This window comes from Cavia porcellus, unplaced genomic scaffold (assembly GCF_034190915.1).
Source record: "Cavia porcellus strain 051 isolate PalLab524CR breed Dunkin Hartley unplaced genomic scaffold, mCavPor4.1 scaffold_17, whole genome shotgun sequence".
Classification (NCBI taxonomy): domain Eukaryota; kingdom Metazoa; phylum Chordata; class Mammalia; order Rodentia; family Caviidae; genus Cavia; species Cavia porcellus.
Genome location: NW_026947500.1, coordinates 11471166 through 11496871, shown reverse-complemented (window position 1 = coordinate 11496871; position 25706 = coordinate 11471166). Strand labels below are relative to the sequence as shown.

Genomic DNA, 25706 nt, shown 5'->3' with positions numbered 1-25706 from the left:
AACGGATGGTCACCTAGCCTGCTGGGGTACTGCAGACCTCTCTGGGCAGTCAGCATATTCCTCACCCATGCACAAGACAGCTGCATGCTACAGTCTTAAATCAGTGATCTCACATACTCTACAGAGATCCTCCACGGAGTTAGTTTGTGTCTGCCATGTGCTTCTCAGAGTTCACGCAGCAGTGTTCAGAGATGGGGGCCTTTGGGATGTGATTGTGTCTTGAGAGCTCTGACCTCATTAATTCATTGATGGGTTCACAGTCTAATGGAGGGAAATGCTAGGAGAATGAAGGAAGTGGGTCCTTGGTCACACGTCCTTGAAGGGTATAGTTTTGTTCCTTGCACTTTCCCTTCTCTCTCCATGTGCTGGCCACACAGACTTCATAATTCCAATGCACCTACATAGCGGTGGCCTGCCAATCAGTGCAGTGCCCAACAAAACCCAAAAAGCCAAGATTTAGCCAGCCAGTCAGCCCACTTAGGAAATTTACTTTCCCAAAAGGGTTCAGAGACAGTCTCCTGTTTACTAAAGACAGATCCCATCTCTCCATTCTTGAACCTTATCTGTGGGAGCTTACCTAGACTCTGTATTTGACTCAAGGTTTTTGCTTGGCTATGAAACATTGTTTTAATTCTTAGTCTTTAGTTTTTATTTTTTGAAAGATTAAATAAGCAAATGAATAAAATCTGATTTGTTCATTAGAATATTAATAACAATACTTTATACATTATTCCTATAGCACTTTTCATTTGCTAGAGCATGCTGTATTTATGACATCTGAAAATGAAGATCAAGTGTTCTATCCATGTGATAGATTTAAACTCAGATGCACATACCTGAACAGATCTGAAGGCTGCACCATATGGAGGGAAATTAAGATTAAACCTAACACACTTTGTCATTACATGGCATAAACATGGGAGCATTACACCCACATTTATCCTTTAGAATATTTCTATTGATGAATTATTAATTTTAATTTTAGGAGTTTTATATTAAACAATGAGTGCTTAACAGGAAAAAAATCACAAAAATAAAGTGTTGCATTTTTTAATGTGAACTACAATGAAGATACCAATGGAACTCTACAACACAAATAGTCCTTGCTTCAGCTATCTCACCTGAGGTAGTCTCATATCTGAAAATTGCTGTGTTCCATACAAGGTATCACTGATAGCACACATATTTTGCTTTCCTGTCTTTTCTTGTAGGGCACAGCTGACATCTTTTGTGTTTTCCTGTTTTGTTGTAGGATTTTGGGTTGCTGCAAGTGCCTGTTAACCGTCAGTTGACCAGTGGTCCACAATTTTTTTGTGTGTGCAGGTTTTCCTCTCCTGGAAATGGTCTTTTATGAGTTCCAGTCGCAGTTCTCTAAGAAAAATTTTCCATGGTATTTTTTTTTCCTTTTTTTTTTTTCTTTTTTCCAGTACCGGGGATCGAACTCACGACCGCCTGCTTGCAAGGCAGGTGCTTATGCCGCTGAGCTAAATTCCCAGCCCCCATGGTATTTTTCACTTACTATTTTCTTTGTAAATTATCAAACTATTTATGATACACCTGTTTAGGATTGAGTGAAACACAGCCATTGGCCAATATTTTGTGTTTCAAGTGACATCAAGTTTCAAGTTGCCGCATAACTCATTAGCGACATCTGCTCTACTCTGCCTTTGGTTTTGTTGTTGAGAGTTTCCATTTTGGGCTTCTGTTTTGTCGAGGTTTCCCTATCAATATTTCCATCATGGTGAAATGTTGACATTAGCAGTACCCGTTCATTTTTGCCACATATTAGGCCAATGTAAATCTTTCTGAAACCCCCAAATTGCACTATACAATTCTCTGTTTTTGAAATTGCAACATTTCATTTGGAATTTGTTCCTACACATAGTTCCTGTGTTGCTCAACTTGTGCTCTGTTAGCAAATGTAACAGCAAGTGGAAACTGGGAAATCAGTTGTCGAATGTCATATTTCAAATAGTTTGGGAAATGGGAGCAATAAATCTGTTCACAATATCATTTGGTTTATTGCTATATGAATAAGGACTTGATGACTGAGTTCAAAGATAACTGTCTACATTGAAAGCATTATAAGTCTTTGCATCTACAAGGGCATAAATTTTTATGTCATATTTTGACCCATCCCCCTTTTATAAGTCTTTTACATTCCTGAAATCAATATGAGAAATCCCTGCTAAGTACCTGCTAAGCAGACCTATGAATGCTTTCAGTTCAGCTAGTGAGGTGTCATAATAACATGGTTATTGGTACCCACAGTACATTTTACTTGCATCTCAGCCTTCGTGTATTTCACAGTATCTTGTAGTATTTCATCTGTTACAATTTCTAACATTGAATGGCGGTGTTGGCATCCTGTCCAATACATTTCATCTCTGCCAAGACCTTCACTATATTTTTGGACCTAGTTCTAACATTGGATCATTCCAGTTGGTTGCATGACCATTTTTAAACATTTCAGCTAGTCAAATATGTATTCATATTGCTGTTTCCTTTGTCATCAGGATCAAGATGCTCTGGATTTTCTGTGTCTGTATTAGTCTATTCTTGCTCAATTTCACTGTCACAGGAACTTTGGCTCACATGGCCATTGTCAAAGTTGTCTTTATTATTGTCATTGTACATGCACAACACTCTTCTGTTATGAAAGCATGCACTTTACCATAATGGGTCACCTTCATTATCATCTGTGCACAAGTAATCTGATGATTCACTTTTGATCTCCTCCAAATCCTTCTTTTTGCAAATCTGGTTTTTCATGTGCCATTGTACTGAATTGGGCTATTTCCACCAAAAAAAATAAAAGAAAACTTCCTTTAAAACAAATCCTAGAACAATGTGGGTGTGTTATACCCTCTGTCATGCTCAGGTAAACATATTCAAAATATGGAGCATAACATGGGTACAAATCCTGTTTGACACTTTTGTACATGTGCACACACCTTACTTTTCATCATACCAAGTGAGAAAACACAATGATTACTTTTTGTATTCCTGAAGGAAAGGTTCTGAGAGGTATAGCTGGCTACTATTACACCAAAGTGGGCTGGGGATTTAGCTCAGCAGCATAAGCACCTGCGTTGCAAGCAGGCGGTCATGAGTTTGATCCCTGGTACCAGTAAAAAAAAAATACACCAAAGTAAAAATTTACAGTAGAAAGTAAGGAGTATGTATGCATCACTGTCTGTTATTCTCAAAATAGATGGGGAAAAAGAAGCATTTCCTCCATAAATGCATAGATTTGTTATCCCTAGGGAAAAAAATACCACTTTGTTTAGGTCCTGTAGGAATTACCACTATTCAACATTATCAAGTTTTAGTGCTTTCTACTTTCAGATATTCAGAAGTGTCAGTAGGATTGTTTTCTGAGTTGCTGCTAGGTGGAGACATTTCATCTCAAGGGTTTAGTTCTCCAGCCTTCTCTTCCTCTGATAGGGTCACTGGGACCTGTAGCAGTGATAGCAAATATAAGATACAGACTTTGCTAGCTTTTGGGGTTTTTGTTATTGCCAGTTACAGGACCTAGATTTATACATTCCTTCAGCCAGAGTCTGAAACTAAAGATCAGAAATCTATTAAAATCTGTATTCCATTGACATGCCTTTAGAGTCCCATTTGAATTCATTTAACAAACATTTATTGAAGCCTATTATTTTCAAAATAACTGTGGTAGCCACCGTGAAGGGGCTAATAAAAATACATTTAATTTTATGGCAGTCTTATGAGGCCACATTGCAAGTCTTTATAATTGTCTCAGACTGATGACTTTCTTAGAATATTTTCATGTTGTACTTCTGAAGTGGTTTTTTTTTTTTTTTTGAGACTGGGTCTGGTTATATAGTTCAGTCTGACCTTGAACTCACTATGTAGTCCAAGCTGGCCTTCAACTCATGGAGACCTTTTTGCTTCAGCCTCTGTAACTCCAGGCATGTGCTATTACACATGACATACTTCTGAAGTTTTAACATCAAGTGGTGCCACATATTAAACAGTAACCATGGGCGTTGCTTTTGAAGATGAGGAATATCCAGTTTACCTCTTCCAACCCTCCAATCCTTCACTGGCTTACACTACACAGCATTGTTTTTCCTGCTGTTGATAATGAGAGGAATTAAGAAAAAAAAGTGAAAGCATAATTATTTGTAATGATTGCTAATCACAATAAAAAATAGTCTCCTTGCTGGGGCAGGATGAGACTCCATGGTGTCTTTCCCAGTAGGCTATATGCTCTGTGAAGGTACGAAATGAGTTTAGCTTGTTTACTTCTAATCAAAGCCTACTGCAGTGATAATGCAGAATAATCACCTAGTAGACATGTGTTGTATGAAAGAAGGGTGAAAGGAAGTGATGCAGGAAGTCCTTAGCAAGCGTAAACATTCGTATACACTAGTCCATTCTGTGTGTTAATAGCAAAAGACTTATTTAGAAGGTATTTCTTCTTCTTCTGTTATTATTATTATTGTTAGGTTTGAAACCAGGGCCTTGCACATGTTAGACAGGCATTCTACCACTGGGCTATATCTTTAGTTCTGTTCTTATTTTAAAAATTTTCCCAAAATATATTTTGAAATATGAAACCTTTACTATGAAATCAGAAAATTGATGTATAATTTTAGGAGGAAAAGAAGTCTTAAAGAGAATGAAGTAGAATACTATTTGAGCACTTTTTTAATACTATTGATTTTGTGGAAGATCAACTTACATTTATACTTAATTTACATGTTTCAGTATCAAATGTTTTCAATTCTGTTACAAATAGAACTCCAAAGAGTTGAAGAATCTTATATCTCTGAGTTTTCCTTGCCAGTTTACAAAAAGCATATAAAACTTCAAAATAGAATTACCTGTCTTATGGGGAAAAGAGGGGCTCTGCCTTATAAATTTTTTGACTCCACAATAGGACTCAGATTCTCATTTTCCAAAGAGAAACAAAACTTTATTAAATACAACACAGGCCCTGTAATCCAAGCACTCAGGAGCTGAGGCAGGAGGATTGTTTTGAGATTGAGATCAGGCCGGGCTATATAGTAAGTTCAAGGCTACCCTGGACTGCATAGTGAGAAATTTTCTCAAAGAACAAAACGACACAACAAAACACCCACACAGGCAATTCAATCACAGTTCCCTAGTTTACTGTGATTAATTCTTCCTTCTTGGCTGATTAATTTTTTTCTCTGTAAACTTAAATGTTCAATCAAGGTCAAAAGTTTCACATCTCACCTTCTTCCCTATGAACTGAATCTTGATTTGACTAAGAACTACAGTATCCCATTTAAAAATCGTTTTTCTGCGAAGCTTGTAAATAGGAGTTAGGAGGGGCTCAAGTGGAAGGTAGAGGAAATGCAGGGGAAAAACCCCAAATTATATCATGTACAGGTACAAATTCTCATGATGAAAGTGATTGTTATGTGTATCTAAAATGTATCAATAAAAGCTAATGTAAAAAAACTGTTTTCTAGACCCTCTTACAAACAGAGGTGGTGTTAAGACACGTCTGTCAAGTGTGATGTAGGCAGAAGTAGTTGTAAGCGACTATAGGAAAATTCTTTAAAATAGAAAAAATTTTCATAAAGAACAGGAAATGGCCCTTAAATAAATTTTAAGTGCACAAATAAATAGTATAACATAAATACAAATCAAAAATATGCAGAGCTGTCATTTCTCATCAGATTGGCATAAATCTAAAATTTGACAACTCTTTTTGAGGGATTGCAAGGAGATAGGCACTTTCATGAATGCAATGTGATATAGTCCATCAGTGGGAGATTTGCATGACACCAGCAAAGTTACAGATGATCTTTTAAAGATAGGTTTATCATTTGACTAATAAATTCCACTTTTAGAAACTTGTCTTTTAAACACATCACAAATAATATCACATATGTACAAATTATATCTGTGTTAAGTGTGTATTATGTTTTGAGGAAAAATTGGGCATTAGTATGGTTCTCATTATATGAAGAGGACATACGTAAGATAATTGTATCTATAAGGTGAAGAGCATAGACTAGGGAAGTAGCTCAAGGGTAGAACGTGCTTTTAACATTCAGGAAAGCCTGGGTCCAGCCATGCATGTAAATACACACACAAAGGGAAAGGGTAAAGGTACCACAATTAAATCAGCTTTCTGTGTTTCATCTGAAGTGGTAAAATGTTTATACCAATAGCTTATGGTAAATTGTATATATATCTTACAATAGCACAGCAAGCACTAAAAATTATACAGATTAGTATACTAAAAAAACCCCACTGTAAATAAAGATAACATCCTAAAATTGTCCAGATAACCCAAAAGATGATAGGACAAGAGAAACAGAAAACAGACAGCAGGGTTGGGGATTTAGCTCATTGGCATAGGTGCCTGCCTAGCAAGTACAAGGTCATGAGTTCAATCCCTGGTACCACACACACACACACACACACACACAAAACACTCCAAAGAAAACAGACAACAACATTTAAAATGGCACGCTTAAACCCTAATATTTCAGTAATTACTTTAAATGTATTGGAAGAGTGGATTTTTAAAAAATTTGATCCAGTAGTACTCTGATCCCAAGAAACTGAAATTCAATATCAGTAAACGGGCTGAAAATAAGAAGAAAAAAATTATAGTCATTGAATGATTATCTCTTTAATTTATTGTGAGTTTTTAAGAACTATTTATAGTGAATTGTAATTCTTACCAAATTTCTATGGATGATGCAGATTCATTATTTTTTTGATTTTCTGCCAAGACCATTGGTCTATTTTTAAAGTAAAATTTTATTTTTAGAATAGTTTCAAAATTGCAGAAAATTTACAAAGATAGTACAGCATTTTTGTGTATTCCTCACCCAGTTTCTTCAATTGTTGGTGTTTTTCATTACTACGGTAGTTTTGTTTCAATTGATAAAACCAACAGCATTGCATTATTGTTAATTAAAGAAGTATACATTTATGAAAATAGGCATCTTAAATTTTTTTTTGTTTGTTTTTTTTAAAATTTATTTAAGGAGAAAAGAAAAGAAAAAAAAACAGTGAAGGGGTACAAGTTATACAGATTTACAGAAGAAAAAAATGTGCAGTAGGAAATCACTAGTTAATGGATTACATATTGCCATCTTAGAAATAATTGTTCAAGTCACAAAATTAAAGCTTGTAGAGTGGACATTCCAACAATGATACTGCAAACAGTTCTGTTCAATGATCCAATAAAACTCTGTGATATCATTTTCTATCTTATACACTTAAATATACATGCAGTTATATAGTTTAGAACACTTTCTTTTCCTCTCTTTTGTACAGTGACTATTACACATTTTGGGTTTCATTGCTCCCACAGTTCTTATTGCTTTTTTGGAAGAGAGTAAAACCAAATGTGACATACCAGAACAGAATCGGTCAAGTGAAAAGGGTGGATATAATAGATAACATAAAAACATAATACAAGGTGATCAACAATGGTTACCATAATGCCTCCCGCTATTTCTAATAGAATTGCCTATATCATTAGTTGTAATACAATTGAACAAAACAGTAAAGAATAAAACCAACAAAACCAAAACATTGGAGATATTGTAGGTCTTCAAAAGTAGATAAAAGTCAACGAGAATGGGCGTTATAATGAATCTCATTATCTTCTCAGCTGATGCCTAAACTTTCGAACCTGATACTATCCAGCAAAACAGAATAGAGGAACCTCAGTCAAAAACAAGATGGTGAGAGTAATACAGGGCTTCAAATCGAGATAATAGAAAGTCAAAGTGGGTTACTATATTATATCCTGCTATTTTTTTCCCTTTAATTAAACGGATAAAAATAAAAAAGTAAATAATGGAGTGGAGATTGAGAAAAAAGAGGGCATAACAGCGAAACAGGGCAGATCAAAACATAATCATTTAAGCAGAATAGTGTTTCACCACCAGATAATTCTGACCCAAAAGTAGTTACCATATTGACTCTTTCCTTGAAGTCCTTGAGTACAACTTCGTATACTGTAGCATTAGGTATATCAAAACAATGTAAAACCATTTAAGAGAATGACAGCATTATAGAGTATTTAGAATCGACTAACAGAAAATGAACAATGGTTTCTGTATAATCTCCTTGTCTTTAAAAGGTTTTTGCTTATACTATCGTACATAATAAAATCCAATAAGATACAACCTGTTTAGACCATTGGAGACAGAAGAACAAAAGCTAGATGAGACTTCAAAACAAGATGGTACTAAATCAGTATTACCTATTAAGATGTCATTTTCTCCAAAATAGCTGTTCCTATCATCCAATCTTCTCTGTCTCATTTCTGTTGAGCTCTTTTTCTGTCAGAGGCTGTCAGTTTGTCTTCTTCATTTTGTTCTCTGCTCCATTCATTGTAGCCTCCCCGCCACTATTTCTGGGTTCTTAGTATTTTTCTTTTTTTAGAATATCCTGCAATACTTTCTGTAGGGTTGAATTGGTGGTTGCAAATTCCCCCAGTTCCTCTTTATCCTGGAAGCACCTCGTTTTTCCATCAATTTCCAGGGACAGTTGTGCAGGATATCTCAATCTTGGCTGGAGATTATTATCTTTCAAAGCTTGAATTATTTCCCCCCATGCTCTTCGTGATTTGATGGTTTGTGAAGAGAAATCTGCTGTAATTCTGATGGGTGTTCACTTGTAAGTAGTCTGTTTCTTGTCTCTTACAGCTTTTAATATTCTGTTCTTGTATTGAATTTCTGGAATTTTTATTATTATATGCCTGGGTGTTGTTCTGTTTGGGTTGTAGGTAGCTGGGGTCCTGTATGCCTCATACATCTGAGTATCTTTACCTTTTGCTAAATTAGGAAAATTCTCCTGGATTATTTCTGTGAGTAGCTTTTGTAGTTCACTTGTTTGTGTCCCTACTTCTTCTTTTATGTTCTTAATCCTTAAGTTATGGCTCCTCTTATCATCTTCTTGTCTTTGTATTATTGCTGTTTGTTTCTTTGTTATTTTTAAGAAGTTTTTCATTTCATTCTCCCATATTACAAGTCTGCCCTCCAGTTCAGATAGTCTGTCCTTAGTTTCTTTCAAGCTGTTATGCCAGTCTTGGATAGACTTCTTAATTTCTTGATAGTCCCTTTGAACCTGCTTCACATACTCAATGCTTTCTCTGTTTTCTCCATCAAGCAATTCTCCCCTCTTTTTCTGTTCTTCCATTCCACCATCTGTTTTTTCTTGGGTGGGGCTTAGCATTTCTCTAACTATTCTGCATACTTCTAGCTTCAGGTCGTTGATAACTTCATTCCTGAATTGGTCTATGAGGCTCTCTATATGGTGCTTAATGTCTATTGGTGCGGTGTCCGCTATTGCCTGTTTCTCAGGATTGGGGGCCGAGGAGCCTTTCTTGTTGCTTCCCTTCCCCATATTTTCTGTTCCTTATAAAATGCAAGCTTACATAGGAGGCCCGGCTTCCCTGCCTGTCAGCCACAGCCTGATCCAATTGCGCTGGCTAGGTGTTCCCGCCCACCGCTGCGCACCAGGGAGTTACAGACTAGGCAGCCTACGCGGCAGTCACCCCTCCGGGCCACCGTCAGGCTCTGGGATCTGGGTTAGGCCAGCCTACCAAGTCCACCCGCAGTGTCACCCAGGCCAGGCACCTTTCACCAATCCCGTCCGAGAGGGGAATGTGTGGCTGGAGTTGCCACCGCGCCCTGCTCTTACAGGACTGCCCGAGCCCAAAAAGTCCTCCGCTGGAGTCAAACTGTGGTAGGGGGTCAGTTTCTCACTCACCTCGCCACCAGTCAGTTTTCGTGTATGCCTCCTTGTCCGTCCTGTTTTCGACTCCGTTCGCAGACTTCCGTTCCCAGAGCTTCTGCGCGTCTCTCCTTGCCGAGCCGCTGTGGAGGCAGCCAGCCGCAGGGCAGCGGGAAACCCAAATCGCGGTTTCCAATGGCGCGCGGTTGAGCCTCCACACCGAGCCTTTTCTGTTCCTATTTTAGCGCCAGGACTGTATTCTAAGTTGGTTTTTCTCAGCCCAGTTCGTTCCTGAGTCAGCAGAGCATATCTCTACCGGTTCGTGTCTCCTTAGTCCGCATCATTCCTGGCCTCTGAGCTGAGCCTTTCAGAGAGCCTCCGGTAGTTGCTGTTGTCTGTCCGCCATGTTCTCCCGGGTCCTCAGGCATCTTAAATTTGTAAAGGGGAATATTAATTCCTTCCTCATAGTTATTCATATTAGCAAATAGGAACATTATGTATTATAGAATGCATTTTGTATGCCTGTGTTTATATTTCTTAAAAACAAAGTCTTCAGGAATTACACAGATCTTGCCTGGTCTGGGTTGGGCTGGGGTGCCAAGTAGGGAGGCTCTTTGAAGGAGGAGTAGGGATCAGTCTAGGGACAAAGAAGGGAAGGCTGTCATCAGAGAGAATGGATACCATTGGTTCTACATTTTAGTGGTGATTTATAGCAACAATGGTAGAGAGTGAAAGTAGTTTCCCTAGAGATAAAAGTTAGAACTTATAGATAACAGACAATAAAGACCTGAGATAGGCCACATTTGTGACATTAGCCACAAAAAGAATGAAACAAAAACAAGGCTGGGTGTGGTGTTATAGGCTTGTACTGGAAAAGCTTAAGCAGCAGAATGGCTTGACCACAAAAGTTTGAGACCAGCCCAGGCAACACAGTGAGACCTCATATCAATCAATCAATCAATCAATCAAATCAGATAAAAATAAAAAATTGGGACATAAACAAGTCAGGATTTGGTGATCCCAGGATGGCTGGAGGGGAAGAAGAAGGAACAGTCTAGAATGAATGACCAGTGTCTGGTTAGTGTAAGTGATTAAATAGTGCTTTAACTGACACAGGGAATACAGGAGGGAAAACACACTCACGGAGGAAAGATGAGTTAAGATTTGGCCTTGTTGAATTTGGTATGTGGCTAGAGTATTTTAGGCAGATCTAATACTTAGTACAATGTCCAGGTCTGGCAGTGGACATCCATCGTGAAGATTATGTGTCATAGCTTCTGTGCATGACACAGATGTCAGATTTACTCACTGATGATTCATTTTTCAGTGTATTTGTCTACCATTAATCCTGTTAAGAACCTGCTGCAAGTGATACAAATGTACAGGAAATGTTCATAGGAAATAAAATATTTGTTCATGGACAAATAGAGAAAGAAGAACAGAGAATACAGTATGACTTGTGGTAACCTTAGAAGGAGACAGGTCAAGAATATTTGGAAGCCTGAAAAGTAGATGCACAAGTTAACTTACTAGTGTGCCACAGAAAAACTGAATTTTGTTTAGGTTCATAAGCCATGCAGCACCAGGAACACAAAACAAAGTTATGTTTACTTAGCTTGCAGCAGCAAGGGAGAACACATCTGAGAGGAATCTGGGAAGCATCTCAGTAAGGTGGACAGAGGCCTCTTTCAGGGGTGGGGTTGTGCTGCATGATTTTAAAGAGGGATTAGGGGAGCTAGTTGCCTTCTTTTCATGTGGGTACAGTCATGGAGTAGGGAGGTTTCAGCAGTTGGATGTAGGTCTTTTTTTTTTTTTTTTTTGAGATGTACTCCCTGTGCAGTTTAGGCTGGCCTTGAGCTCACTTTATGGCCCAAGCTAGTCTCGAACTTGCAGTGATCCTCCTGCTTCAGCTTCCTGAGTGCTGGGAAAAAATTTTTTTTTTCAAGGAGCTGAGGAACATAACCAGACTAGAAATGTCATCAGTAACGAAGCAACAACCACTTAGAAGAAAAATTTCTGATGTTGTTTGATTGTTACAGTGCTGGGGATAGGACCCCCAGGTAGTGCCTGGTAGGTATGCACTGTAACAGCCTGGCCATGTTAACCACTTTTGCAACTGTAGTTTGGCCTCCTGTAGAGACATTGTTTGTATGACCTTAAGCATGTCCCTTGAAACACTATGTTCTGTTAGGAATATCATAGCCTAATATTAGCAGGGCTGACTATCATTTCTTTAAATCCGACAAAAGGATGACTGCAAAAAAGAAGCCCATTTTTACAGCAGAGTTCTGGAAGGCTTGATTTAGATACAGCAGATATGGGTACGACTGGGACTGAACATCTGAGATGGTCTGCAACATGATGAAAGAAGCCAACTAAGGTTTGAGAACTCTTTCTCTGCATGGCCACACTACAGTGCCCTACCCCAAGAGAAGACTGGAAGGTCACTTTCTAGGGAAACTGGATCAAAGAGACCATGGATCCAGGAATATGAGAAATAACAGACAAAGGTGGTTCTACTGAGAGCAAAACAGAGGCCAAGTGTATGTATTAGTGGTTAGATTTCTACCTTTCTGTGATTCAGCTATCAGAAGACAGGTTTTAGGTTTAGAAATAGGATGGGTCCTCTTTTAGGCAACCAGTGAGTCCAAGGGGAAAATTTGCAGCTGTGGGCAATGCAGAATGTAAGCAGCTGCCTTCCAGCTTGATCATTGAACAGTAACTTAGTAGTAACACTACTTAGCTTCCAACTGCTTTTACAGTGTCTTTGTCATAAACATGGGGCTCCTGCAAGGTCTTGAAGGGACCTTAGGTAAGGCATTTAATATGAGAAAAGGAAGGAAGAAATAGAAGCTTTAAGAAAGCAGACCTTCCAGGGAATAGAAAATGTTTGAACCAATGAATATAAGAGGATGCTCTAAAAAAGGAACATTCAGCACCAAGAAACTGTTAATCTTAGCTAATTTTAGCAATTGGGAGGCTGGGCAGGAGGATCATGAGTCTGAGGCTAGCCTGTGCTATTCTGCAAGTTCCAGCTCACTCTGGACTACACTGTGAGAATCTATCTCAAAAAACAAACAAAAGACAAGCAAATAAACCAAAAAAATCCACCAAAACAGACAAAACAAATGAAACAAAAAAGAAAAGCCCAACAACAAAGATGCATTAGCTAGAACTCGGAATGTATTCAGTTAGACTAGCATGTGTGAGGTCCTGAGTTTAACCCTTATCACAAAACAAAAAATACATTAGCTAAACTAAAAATTAGTGGTGATGAATACTTATAATCCTAGTAATTCAAGAGACTGAGCCAGGAAGATAGCAAACCCGAGGAAATTTTATGAGACCTCATCTGAAAATAAAAAGGGGCTGGGGCTGGGCACTGTGGCTTTGTATCTTTACAAGCCTTGATAAAAAATACAGTGAGTACATTAAAAAAATGCAGTGAATGCTGCCATCTAATGGAAAAGTAGGCATGTGAAAATATTAGTGTGCCCTTACCTACCTTATTCACCAGGTATGGCCTAGTGGGACTTCTGGCTCTTCCCAGAGTCAAAATGACCATGAAAAATAAAAATTCTGAATTGAGTCTGGACATTGAGGCAGTGATGGTACAGCAACTAAAGGCACCAGGAAAGAGATGCTTCAGGATGTGGCAAGAATGATAGGATAAACATATTCAAAGCAAGAGCGGGGAGGGAGTATTGTGAGGAGAGTTAACGGAGATATGTCTTTTACTGTAATAAATTTTTAAAAAATTAAACATTCACTCTACTTTTTGATCATGTCTTGTGTTAACCTAGTGAATATTAAAAGTGAAATGGCTTAGGTGAAAGTAATATATTTATAACGTTATTATATAAATACTAAATATTTACTTAGGAAAGCTTCATTGGAAGACAGGAAAGGAGGATGTGAGCATGTATGAGTGTGCATGTGCGTGTGTGTGTCTGATGTGAATCACACAGGATTCTTTCCTAGAAATCGACAGCAGCACAAAAATCTAAATCTTTTTGGTCAGAAGTGAGATGTTAGGAGATTATATCTGAACTTAAAAAAAAATCACATTCCTGCGTAGCTGTGTTGTTTAGAAATATGGAAGAAAGTATCAGAAAATATAGCAAAAAGGCTTGAAGGTGATTACAGAAATTGGGTGCGAGACGTGGTGAAGGAAGGACCTGCGTTATATATTGGAAGCTTTATACATTAGTCAGTGTCCTCCAAAAAGACAGAACAAATGGGTTGTGTCTGTGGCTATGTGAGAGGGAATTTTGCGGGGAGAGTTGGCTTCTGAGATAAGGTGGTTGAGAAGTCCTAATACAGGTTGTTTTCAGGCTAGAGACCTGGAATGCTGATAGTACCTTTCAGTCCAAGTTTGAAGGCCTCAGGATCAGGGAGGCTTATGGTATTCAATCTGAGGATAAAAGCCAGAGAACCCAGGGAAGGGTGGTGTAAGTCCTGAAGTACAAGGCCCGGAAAGCCTGGACTGCTGATGTGCAGGCTCTCAGGAAAGGAGGCCAGCTTACTCGCATTTGTTCTCTCTGGGTCCAAAGGCAATTGGATGGTGCCCACACGAATCAAGGGAGGTCCTTCCCTGACTCACATGCTACTCTCAGGGTACATATATTACTTTGAAATAATAAAATATTATTTTAAAAGTCATGATGAAGAGTGACAGTGAAAATAACCAACTATGAAGTAACTTATTTTTCTGTGGACCTGATTCATTTGCCTCATGATGGGTCAGATTTTTAATGCTTTGTGGACCTGATTCATTTGCCTCACAATGGATCAGTTTTTAATGTTGGAGGGACTGAGTAGGATGTGGCAGGTGAAACTGAGGGTTTCCTGCCCCATCAAAACTCTGCTGAGGCTTAATTTCCCAGTGTGATGGTATTGAAGCTCCAGGGCCTTGTAGTGGGTTATTAGGTCACAAGGGCTCTACATTCACGAATAAATTGTTGGTGGCTCCTGGAAGTGGCTTAAGTCTTGTGGGATTGCATTGATGCTTGAGAGAGCTGGTTGTCATAAAACAAGACCACCCATGCCCTTGACCTCTGCTGTAGGCAGCCAGTTCCTTTTCTAGTTCTCTGTCAAGTTGTAATGCACAGGGCCTTTACCAAATGCAAGCTCTCTGCTGTTTGGGGCTTTCCAGCTACCAGACTCCTGAGCCAGATAAACTTCTTCCTTTGGCTTTATTTTGTTGCAGCAACACAAAACTGACAAATACAGGCTCTTAACTGATTTAGATTCATTCATAGTTTTGTCTGTTGAGAACAAAGTTAGGAGGCTAACTGAAGTTAGTATTAGAATTACTTTCATACATTCTTCTCTCCCTGGGTTTCTTCTGCATCTATAAAGGCTATTTTAGTGTCTTTAAGGCCCCCTCCCCTAATGATGATGATTATGGAAACATTTATAAGTAAAGAGTTTATTTACTGCTACTTGGAAATCTACTTCATGTTTTAGAAGAACTTTGTAGGCTCATAATGCTTACTAGCGATAGAAGTTGCTGCTACCATTTTGGTGAGGAAAAATTGAAATATTTACTCAAGAAAGTGCAAGACATCACAAAGCAGTCTTGTGTACCTTTTACCCAGTGTTCCCCCAGTGGTAACATTCTAAATAATATAGTACAATGTTAACACCAGGAAATTGATACTGGTCCAATTCCTAGGCCTTATTCAGAATTCAGCAGTTCGGCATGCATTCATTTGTGTGTCCCTTTATATATTTCTGTGCAATTTTAGCACATGAGTCAATTCCTATCACCAGTACCACAATCAAGATATAGAACTAGGGCTGGGACTTAGCTCAATAGTAGATAGTAGAGCATTTGTCTACAACGGACAAGGTCCTGAGTTCTGTTTCTACCACCACAAAAAACACAAACAAACAAACAAACAAACATTAAGACCTAGAACAAGTAATATAGCTAGGATGTAGCTCAATAGTAGAGCACTTGGGGCTGGGGATTTAGCTCAGTGGCATAAGTGCCTTGCCTTGCAAGTGTGTGGTCATGAGTTCAATCCCTGGTACTGATTAAAAAAAAAGAAAAAGATGAAAAAAAGTAGTAGAGCACTTGCCTAACATTTTGGAGACCCTGAATTTGATTCCTACTACCACCATCACCACCACAACAACCAAAAAAAAAAAAAAAAAAAAAAAAAAAACCAAACAAAACCCAACCCTCACTAAAAAACAAAAAAGCCTCCCCAAAACAAGATACAGAATTATTTACTGTATCACTATGAAGTTCCTTTGCCTGCACCTTTTATAGTCAGACCTCTTCCTCTTCCATCTCCCACCCTAGTTTCAACCCCTGTCAATGATTAAACTGCTCTCCATCTCTTCTAAATTTTGTCAGTTTTAATGGAATGCCATATAAATGATATTATACATGCATGACCTTTTATTTCTTTTTCTTTTCTTTCTTTTTTTTTTTTGGTACCAGGAATCAAACTCACGACCTCACGCTTGCCACGCAGGTGCTTATGCCATTGAGCTAAATCCCAGGGCCCTTGCTTCTTTTTTTTTTTTTTAAATCAGTACCGTGGATTGAACTCATGACCACCTGCTTGCAAGGCAGGTTGTTATGCTGCTGATCCCCAGCCCCTCTTGCTTCATTTTTTGACACAGGGTCTTGGTAGGTATTTCAGGCTGGACTGGTATTATGAAGCTCAGCCTGGCCTCAAACTTGAGGTGATTTTCTTGTCTCAGCCTCCTTATGGCTGACATTACAGGTGTGCACCACCACGGTTGGCTTACTTTGTCCCTTTTTATTGCTGAGTGACATTCTATAGTATGAATGTAACATAATCTGTTTAACTTCTCATGCAATGTAGAATGTTTTGATTGTTTCTAGTTTGACAGCATATGTTATGCTTAACTTTTAAGGAAGCTACTAAACTCTTCTTAAATTGGCTGTAACATTTTACATCCCTAACAACAATTTGTATGCTTCAGTTTCTCCAGATTCTCTTCAAACTTGGTATTTTCAATTTTTCTGTTCTCGTCAATCTAGTGGGTATGGAATGGCATCTCACTATGATTTTAATCTGCATTTCTTAAATGACTGACAATATTAAGCAAATATACATGTGTTTGTTTGCCAATTGTATATCTTTAAGTTGTCTGCTAAAATATTTTGTCAATTATTTCTTCAATTGAATTGTTTACCTCATTTATAAGAGTTGTAAGGATTCTTGTTATACTCTGAATAGAAGTTCCTCAATAGAGTGTTCACTCAGAGGGCAAGAACCACTAGGTAAATTTCTGTCTGCCTGCCTATCTAGCTATAGTTTTTTTTTAAATTTCACACACAATTTTAATTTCAATTTTTAAATTTAATTTTAAAAACTTTAAAAATTTTAATTAATTTAAAAAATTACACACACATGGAGTTTTCAAATTGGGGAATTTGCTTAAGTATATTAGAACTGGAGTCTGATTATACCCTGTTTATGAGCTAGTAAGTTTCATCATTACTGTTTTACAGATGCCACGAAGGATTTAATATCCATGGCACACGATAATGCATCAGGGTCAGCACGTTTTGGTCACTTTCTCTTGCCCCTTGAGTCTCACGAGGCGACAAGGATGACGCTGATGGATGTCCATACATACTTCAGGATGTCTTACAGGGGAAGAATGAGGAGTCAGGTGAACTCGCCGCTCTCTGACAGACCGTGGACAGCCTGTTCTTTTGCTTGGAAGGAGACATTACTTCATCCTACGAGGTTAGTCATGCGAGCCATAATCCTGAAAAATGGCCTGTGTGAAGAACATAGAGTGCCTTATATTCTTGACATTCTCAGCTAACAATGAACAAGGAAGCCCAGAGCTTCCATGGCAGACCTTTTGCTAAGATCTGTGCCTTGGCCTGCAAGGGCCCGTGGGGATCAGAAGTGTATGTTTGCCATCAGTGAGGCTGAAACCGGGTCATGCTGGTCCTTGTTTATACAGAAGTGGAGGTGAGGATGCACATTCAGGAGCTCAGGGCAACCTCAGGCATAGGAGAATTGTTCAGCACTGGATGTGTCCACATGAGTTTTGTAGCACATAGGCAGGAGTGACAACCCTGCATGGGTCAGATTGCACTCATGACTGCTGTTTGACACAGGTAGGCCACATGGTTATTTTCTCTGGCAATGAAAATAGAGAGAATACACATTGTTCTCTCTCCCTCCAGATACTTAAGATCTAAGATATTCCATTCTTGATTTGTCCTGTAACTTCATTGGTTTTTCTAAAAACTTCTTATACATACCCAGAGATACCCAGTATAAGGGGACCAAGAGTATTTTCATAAAATTTAGAGATCAATTGTATCTTTTTCCTTGGCAGCCATAAATCTATCCAAGGACTTGGCAATTGTACTCGTGATCGTCATCTTTAGGAACCAAGACTATGTTGGCCTAACAAGTTTGAATTCCATGAGAGAACTAAATAAGTACCAGTCTTTAGGCCTTTTGGTTTGGCTGCTACCCAAAGTGTAGACCAATCACACAGATCTAGGGGTGAAGTTAGGGAAGGAAAAGTAGCATTGTGTCCAGAAATGGTCAGGGTGGAATCTCACATTTTCTATTTATTTATTTTAAAGAGAATAAAACTAATCAAAACAAACCAGTATAAGAGATACATTACAAACTTAGTAATAGTTACCATAATGCCATTTAATGCCTTCAAAATAGCTGCAGATAACTTCAGACATAAAATCAAAACATCAAACAGAATAGAACAGAACAGAGTAAAAACAGTAAAAACAAGACAATGAATGCAATAAAGGACTTCAAAACAGGCCAATAGTAAATCCAAAATGGCTACCATAGTATATCTTGCTGTCTTTGAAATAGCTGCTCCAGCCATCAGATTTAACACAGTCAAACAAAACAAGAGAATAAAACCCAACCCAACAAAACAATGGAAATGATATACTTCTAAAACAAGACCATAAGAAATCAACAATGGCTATAACCCTCAGAAGGAGTTCCCCGCTAGATGCCACACTGCACACTGCTATCCTCTGAGCCCATGATCAGACCAGTGGCCCTAGACCTGCAGTGTTAGTGAAACATCAAAGCACCACAAGCATCCAATTGCATTTCACCTCCATAGCTATCATGACAGCCTGTGTTTCTCTGGATAAGCTGGTTGCTTATAGCTAGGGGAGGGGCTATGGGATGGTGCTTCTTGTTTGCCAGCCCGGGCACTAAGTGGGGCTGGGGTCAGGCTATTCCAATCCAGTGGGGATCCACACATGGCGCTGCTTCCCAGACTGGGTTTGTTTGCTGATGTGTCCTTTTATGAATCTCACATTTTCAAAGCAGGTCTTTAACTGCCCCTCTACTTCTTTTTTCTTGATCTTTATACAAAAGGTGGCTGAAATGAAATGCTTTCTCTTTGGGCACTGCCTTGTTTGCTAAGAAAACTACCTTACTAACATGTGTGGACTAGAAGGAGGTGAATAAGAAATCCTTCTGCGCTGAGTTTCTGAGGAGGCCATTTCAGTACTCTGCAGTATCAAGTGCCAGGATATGGTAAGGAGATGTGATGTCCTCTGAGTACTTGGTTATTGGCTCACAGCTGATTAGTCTTTAAGAAGTAAAGGGGAGATGAAAGAGAGGATGTTGTGGCTGCAGCCCGTGCTTATGAAGTTCAAGCCTGCCCAGGCTTCTCTTCTTGACTGCCAGCTCTGTGGATTTTAGACTTTGTTGGAATTTGTTCCCACAATTTGGAAATCATGACTATACTGTGCAAATTTCAAAGTATGGATCTTATGAACTGCGTGAAGTTGTCAAGGGAGAGAGAATATACAGAGAAAATCAAGGAACCATAACTGAGCCCTACTTGGTCCAACTTTTAGTTCCAGAAGAGAAGGGGAAACTAGAACATGGAACAAGAAAAAGGAAGGGGCTTGTCTCCGAAGCTATGAGAAGAGACAGTATTTTAAGAAAGTAGAGATCAACTGATTCTCATACTGATAAACATAAGAAAAGGTACCCATTGGACTTGATAGTAACAATAATTCACTGTTCATATATTTACCAGCACTTTTATTTTTTAATTTTTTCTTTTAAAGATAGTAAAACACAACAAAATGAGACAGAACAAAGCCAATCAAGACAATGCAGTGAAATTTGGTATAGAACTTCAAAACAGGATACCAGGATAACAGTAATAGGTACTGATAGAATTTTGGCACAGCTGAAAATATGAAATATTAAATGACCTTTATTTTAAGAATGTGGGGAGAGACCCCCTGACCCTCCAGGGTCTGGCATTGTCTCTGGGGGCTGGCATTCTCTTCGGCAGACACGTGGAGTGGGGGCACACATGTAGCTTAGGTTTGGGGTGGTACCTAAGGGGCATTACTGATACACAGGTAGCCCATTGATACTCATTTTGCACCACAGGTAAATTCCTAGGGGTGGGGAAGATAGAGCCCCTTGTTTCTGCCTCCCAGCCTCCTCCCAGCTACAGTGTCAGGCCTAGGTCAAGATTCTTTCATTCCCATCTTTTGATTATTAGGAAAAAGGGCAAAAATTTTCTTTCTTTTATTGTTTCCTGCTGGAAGGGGGTGCTGTATTGGGTTTAGGAGTGTCAACAGGATGACGGTTGATGCCCATGTAGAAGCTGGTGGCAGGTGTTTTAACCAAGACAACTTTATCATTGCTGAATGCCTGTATGTTAGGCTGGAAAAACAAAAAGACAAAGTATTATGAGGAGGCATGGCACTATCATATTTAAGGACCTAGGTGAGATATAAGGAAAGGTGCCTTTGATTTAGATATGTCATTTTATCAGGACCATGTTGAAGTAGAATCATTGCCATGGTAAGGTAGAATTTTGAAAAATAAGTGTGGGGTTATGAGAGGTGATTACTCCCCCATCTGAAAGGGTAAAAGTTAAGAGGGTAGGTAGGCAAGACTTGTCTCTGGTATGCATGATGTGGGAGTCTTTAGGAAATACTGTTGAGAGTTAGTGTCAAAAGACAGGATTGAAAGAATCTTGCCCTAGGCCTGACACTGTAGCTGAGAGGAGGCTTGGAGGCGGAACCAAGGGGTTCTATCTTCCTCACCCCTACGAATTTACCTGTGGTGCAAAATGAATAGCAGTGGGCTACCTGTGCATCACTAATGCCCCTTAGGCACCACCCCAAACCTAAGCTACATGTGTGCCCCCACTCCACGTGTCCACTGAAGAAAATGCCAGCCCCCGGAGACAATGCCAGACACTGAAGGGTCAGGGGGTCTCTCCCCACATTCTTAAAATAAAGGTCATTTATATTTCATATTTCTTATCTTTTTAGCTATGCCAGAATTCTATCTGGTACCATAGTATATCTTACTATCTTCACAGTAGTTGTCCATTCAATCAGTTATAGCAAAATCAAACCAAAAATAGAACACTATAAAACCAATCAAAAGAGAATATTGAATAGAGCAAAAACAATTAATTAGAACAACACAAAACAGTGAAAACAATATTTGCCTTCAAAGAGAAGATAGAAGGAAATTCCCATATTTGCAATATTGCATATGGTCATCCTCCCAAGAGATACTCAGACCTCTGGACCCAGGTCAGCAAAGTCAACCCAACAACACAAGCATTTAATTGCTTTATGTACCTTAGATGCCATCAACTCTGGTTGGCCTCGAAACCATCCAGTTGCTAAGGGGGAAGGGGGGTGGAACACTGGACGTTTGATTCTCAGCCTGCAAGCTGGTAGGTTCACGGGAGATGCTGACTTGTTTTTTTCCCTGGCGCACCCATCGCTGGTGCCACTTACCAGGAAAAGGGGCTTGTTGCTTCCTCGGTCGGTCCCCCAAGTTCCAGCATGGCTGATTCTCTGGAGATGCTGACTTGTTCTCTCCCTTGTGCACCTGTGGCTCGTGCCCTTTAGGAGCATTTTCATAAAATCTGAAGTGTCAGATTTTTTCCTCTCACACAAGATTGTGCAAGACAGTTATGGTCACAGTTAACCCTCTTTTATCAGCCAGAAACCAAACCTCCAATACACTTTTGGGGATTGGTGAAGGTTAAAAAGGGCTACAAAGTTATGGCAGACATGGATTAGAACCAGACTTCTTCATTCTAGCTTAGTTCTCTGATTCTAAATCTGGTTAGCATCATGACTACATGTGAAGCTTTCTAAAAATAGAGGTACATGGGACTCACCCCAAATAGTCCATCTTTAGAACTCCCAGATAAAGACCCAGGATATGAGTCTTCAAAACAAAAGTATATACAACTCAACAAGTATGTACTATAGTTCTAATGAGAGGCCAGAGTTGAGGATCACTAAATTACTGTATGATGTGCTCTGAGCAAGTTTGGAATTAATCTTTTTAGGATTAAAGTGTCTGTAAGGTTTGTTTAGCCTAGTTCACCAAGGTCAGCTGAAGCTTCTTTGAGCTTCCCCAGGGTGGAAATGCTAATTAACCCAATATGCTAATACCTGAGTTCAATCTGCCAAGGTGTTTTCTTATAATTAGTCTTCTGCTTTTGAATGGAGAAAGCAGTTCCCCAAAGAGAGTTCTTCCCATTGTGATTGAACTTCCAAATTAAACTTAGGAGTCTCATCTAGTGAATTTCCATGACTGAGTTCCCCAAGTTATGAATCACTTTGCAGTGATGAGAGATGTGTGGAGAAAACACACAAGTTTATGCAGTTAAGATTGTGTCCAAAACATGGGGCTTTTACCTACTGCAAAAGATAAAATTGTGTTTTGATGAAAAAATGGGAATTCAGGGATGGGATGTAACTCAGTGGGACAATACTTGCTTACATGTGCAAGGATATGGGTTTGATTTCTAGTACCATAAAATGAATAAGTAAACAGAAAAAAAAGTGGGAACTCAGCCTTATTAAATTCAGAGTTTCTTTTTCTAAAATGTTAACAGTATGAGCTCACTAGGATCAGAGCATTGATATGATAGGTATTTCTATCCTTTCTCTAAGATGTTAACGTGGTTGTACTATACTTTTTTTTCTAGCAGTGCAAGACTAACCCCACTCAGTCTCAAGATTAACCCTTTGAAAGGACTCTTACATTTGCCCATTATGTATTATTCTGCAGTGTCTTTTCCCTCCTGTTACTCTAAGAGCTGGGGTACCCTGAAATTATCAGTGAACTTTATTTATTTTTTCTTTTTTTTAATTTTTATTTTAAAGAGAATAAAGCCAAGAAAAACAAAACAGAATAAAGCCAATCTAAGCAAAACAGTGTGACACAGGACTTCAAAAAAAATAGGAAATAAACATGGTCACTATAATGCCTCTTATTGTCTTCAAAATAGCTACCCACACCTACAGACATAGTAAAATCAAACAAAACAGAACTGAATAGAACCAGTAAGACCAAAACAGTGAGCACAATAAAGGACTTCAAAAAAGATAATAGTAAACCCAAAATGGCTACCATAATATATAGCTTGTTATCTTTGAAATAGCTGCCCATGCCACCAGATATAACAAAATCAAACAAGACAAAAAAGAATAAAACACAGTTAAACAAACAGTGAAAATGATACACGACTTCAAGACAAGACGATAGGGAATCAACGTGGCCACCATCTTCAGAAGGAGATCCCCTGTAGATGCTCCACCGCATAGTGTCATCCTCCAAATAGATAGCTTTAGACCTGCAAAGTCATTGAAACAGTCAACACTACAAGCATTAAATTGTATTTTAACTTAATAGCTATCATTGTAGACTGTGTTTCTCTGTATCAGCCAGTCACTTACAGAGGGTGGGGGAACCTGGCTCTTCTTGTCTCCCAGCTCATGTGCCAGAAAGGGCTGGCATCTGGTTTTTCCCTCAGTGGCCTCATATAGAGCCAACTTGCAGGGAGGGCTTGGCTTTTTATTGGTTTCTTGTTCCCTCCCTTGTAGTCCATGCATGGCTCTGACTCACAAGAAAGGGCTGGCATTGGCTTTCCCTACAGTGGCCTGTGCATGACACCAACTTGTAGGGTCATCAGTGAACTTTAAAAAAAGTATATCTGCCTAATTTCCTGCCATCAGAAGCTTAATTTCCTCCATTGTCTCTTTTATTACCAGTGTCTAGACTTCCTGCAGTAGCTTCCCTACCTTGTATTGTAATCCCTTTTCTAATCTTTCTTACCATTTAGAAAGTTATAATTGTAATCCCATTGAAATGTTATTGGAATCCTGGCAAGGTAATTTCACTCTGTCCTCTCTAATGCAACCTATGGCAAGAGTGAAAACACCAACAAATATTCAAAGTTAAAGGAAAACAAGGGATCCTAAACCTGATCCAAATGAGGATATATGGACAAAAGCCTTGATCCATGGCCTCTCCTTGAATATTATCTTGTGAGGAAGGGACTGGGTCAAGGACAGGGAGGATGGCAGGAACCACATGAGTAACTTGAACTAGCCAGTCAGGTACAGAGAAAAGTATCTTTGCAATGTGTAGGGATAATGATAACTCAATTAGGGTAGTATATGAATTGTTTTAGGAAGCTATTGCTTCCGTTTCTCATATGTAAGCTTTTGTGCCCTGGGGAGTCATAGCCTCTTACTTTGAGGTTCATACCCAACTGACATTCCTGGAGCTGAGTGGCTTTACCATCCTGCTGTGTTGTGCTCAATCTTTTACAGAGAGTACTATGCAAGGAAACAGGAAACCATCAGGCTGGCCTTTAGGTTTACGTATCAGTACCTTGGCTAGCCTTTTTTGCATCACTTGGAGCCAATTGAAGTGAGAAGGGGATAGCATAGCCTGCTCTGTACATGGCAGTATATGGAAATAAGACTCAACTTAATTACTATTGCAGCATTTGTTCTGAATTCAAGGAGAGGTGCCCAGGTTGTCTTCTATACTGCATATATCAATCATATATGAAAATTAACCTAAAATGATCAAAGTTCCAAATGTAAGAACTAAAATTGCAGAATTTTTTTCACATACTTTTCTTACCTATTTTACAAAGCACTGGGTTTCAGTGTGGTATTATTTCATCTTTCTTTCTTTCTTTGATTTTTGTGACAGGATCTCACTACACAGTTGAGGAGAGACAGTGTTTCAAGCAGGGACTGACCATAGTGAACTCACTGTGTAGGCCAGACTGGCTTTGAACTCACAGCAAGCCTCCTTGTCTCAGCCTCCAAAATTCTGGGATTACTGGAATTACAGATGTGCACCCCCATGCTGGACTTCACTGTGGCATTTTTTCATATATGCATATATTGCCTATTTTGATCATATTTGGCTCTATTACTAGCCTTTACACCTCCTCCCCCACCCTTGAAATTTTCCTCTTTTCTAGTAATAGGCTCCCTTTTACTTTAATGCCATTTTTTTCTTCTTATTTTAGATTCCATGTTAGGAAAAATCATACTACTTGTCATACTGAGTCTTGCTTATTTTGCTTAACCTGATGATCTCCAGTTCCATCCATTTTCATGCAAATGATATATTTCATTCTACACAGCTGAATAATACCCCATTGTGTATATATATCACATTCTTTTTATCTATTCATCCATTGATGGGCACTTAGCCTTGTTCCATATCATGGCTACTGTGCATTGTGCTGCAGTGAATGGCTATGGAAGTAACCCTATGTAATGCTGACTTTAAATCCTTAGGGTATCTGCCAAGGAATGGTGTAGCTGTCATCTGGTAGCTCCTTTTTTAATTTCTCGAGGGACCACCAAACTGATTTCCACCGTGGCTGTACTAATTCACATTCCCACCAACAGTGTAGAAGGTTTCCACCTCCCCCACATCCTCACTGGCATTTATTCTGCCAAGCCCGTCAAGATGGCTTTTGATAGTGATTCTGATTGGAGTGAGATGGAATCTCAAAGTAGTTTTGCTTTGCATTTCCCTAATGACAAACGATGTTGGACATTTGTCATATATTTGTTGGCCATTTATACTTCTTTTGAGAAATATCTGTTCCACTCATTTGCCTATTTATAGGGTAATTTTTTAGTGGTTTTTTTTTTTTTTTAGTTCTTC

The 25706-nt window shown here is 38.9% G+C and overlaps 1 protein-coding gene across 4 annotated transcripts in view; it reads left to right on the top strand.

Moving 5' to 3' along the window:
• Positions 1–25706, top strand: part of Kcnmb3 (potassium calcium-activated channel subfamily M regulatory beta subunit 3) — an 88910-nt gene that overhangs the window by 5872 nt on the left and 57332 nt on the right. For 3 of the 4 annotated variants that reach the window (XM_063227209.1, XM_063227210.1, XM_063227211.1), the window contains exon 5: positions 17210–17450. In XM_063227209.1, coding sequence (XP_063083279.1) covers positions 17210–17450 — 241 coding nt within the window. The remainder of the gene's footprint in view (positions 1–17209; positions 17451–25706) is intronic. The other variant, XM_063227212.1, reaches the window with a different exon arrangement.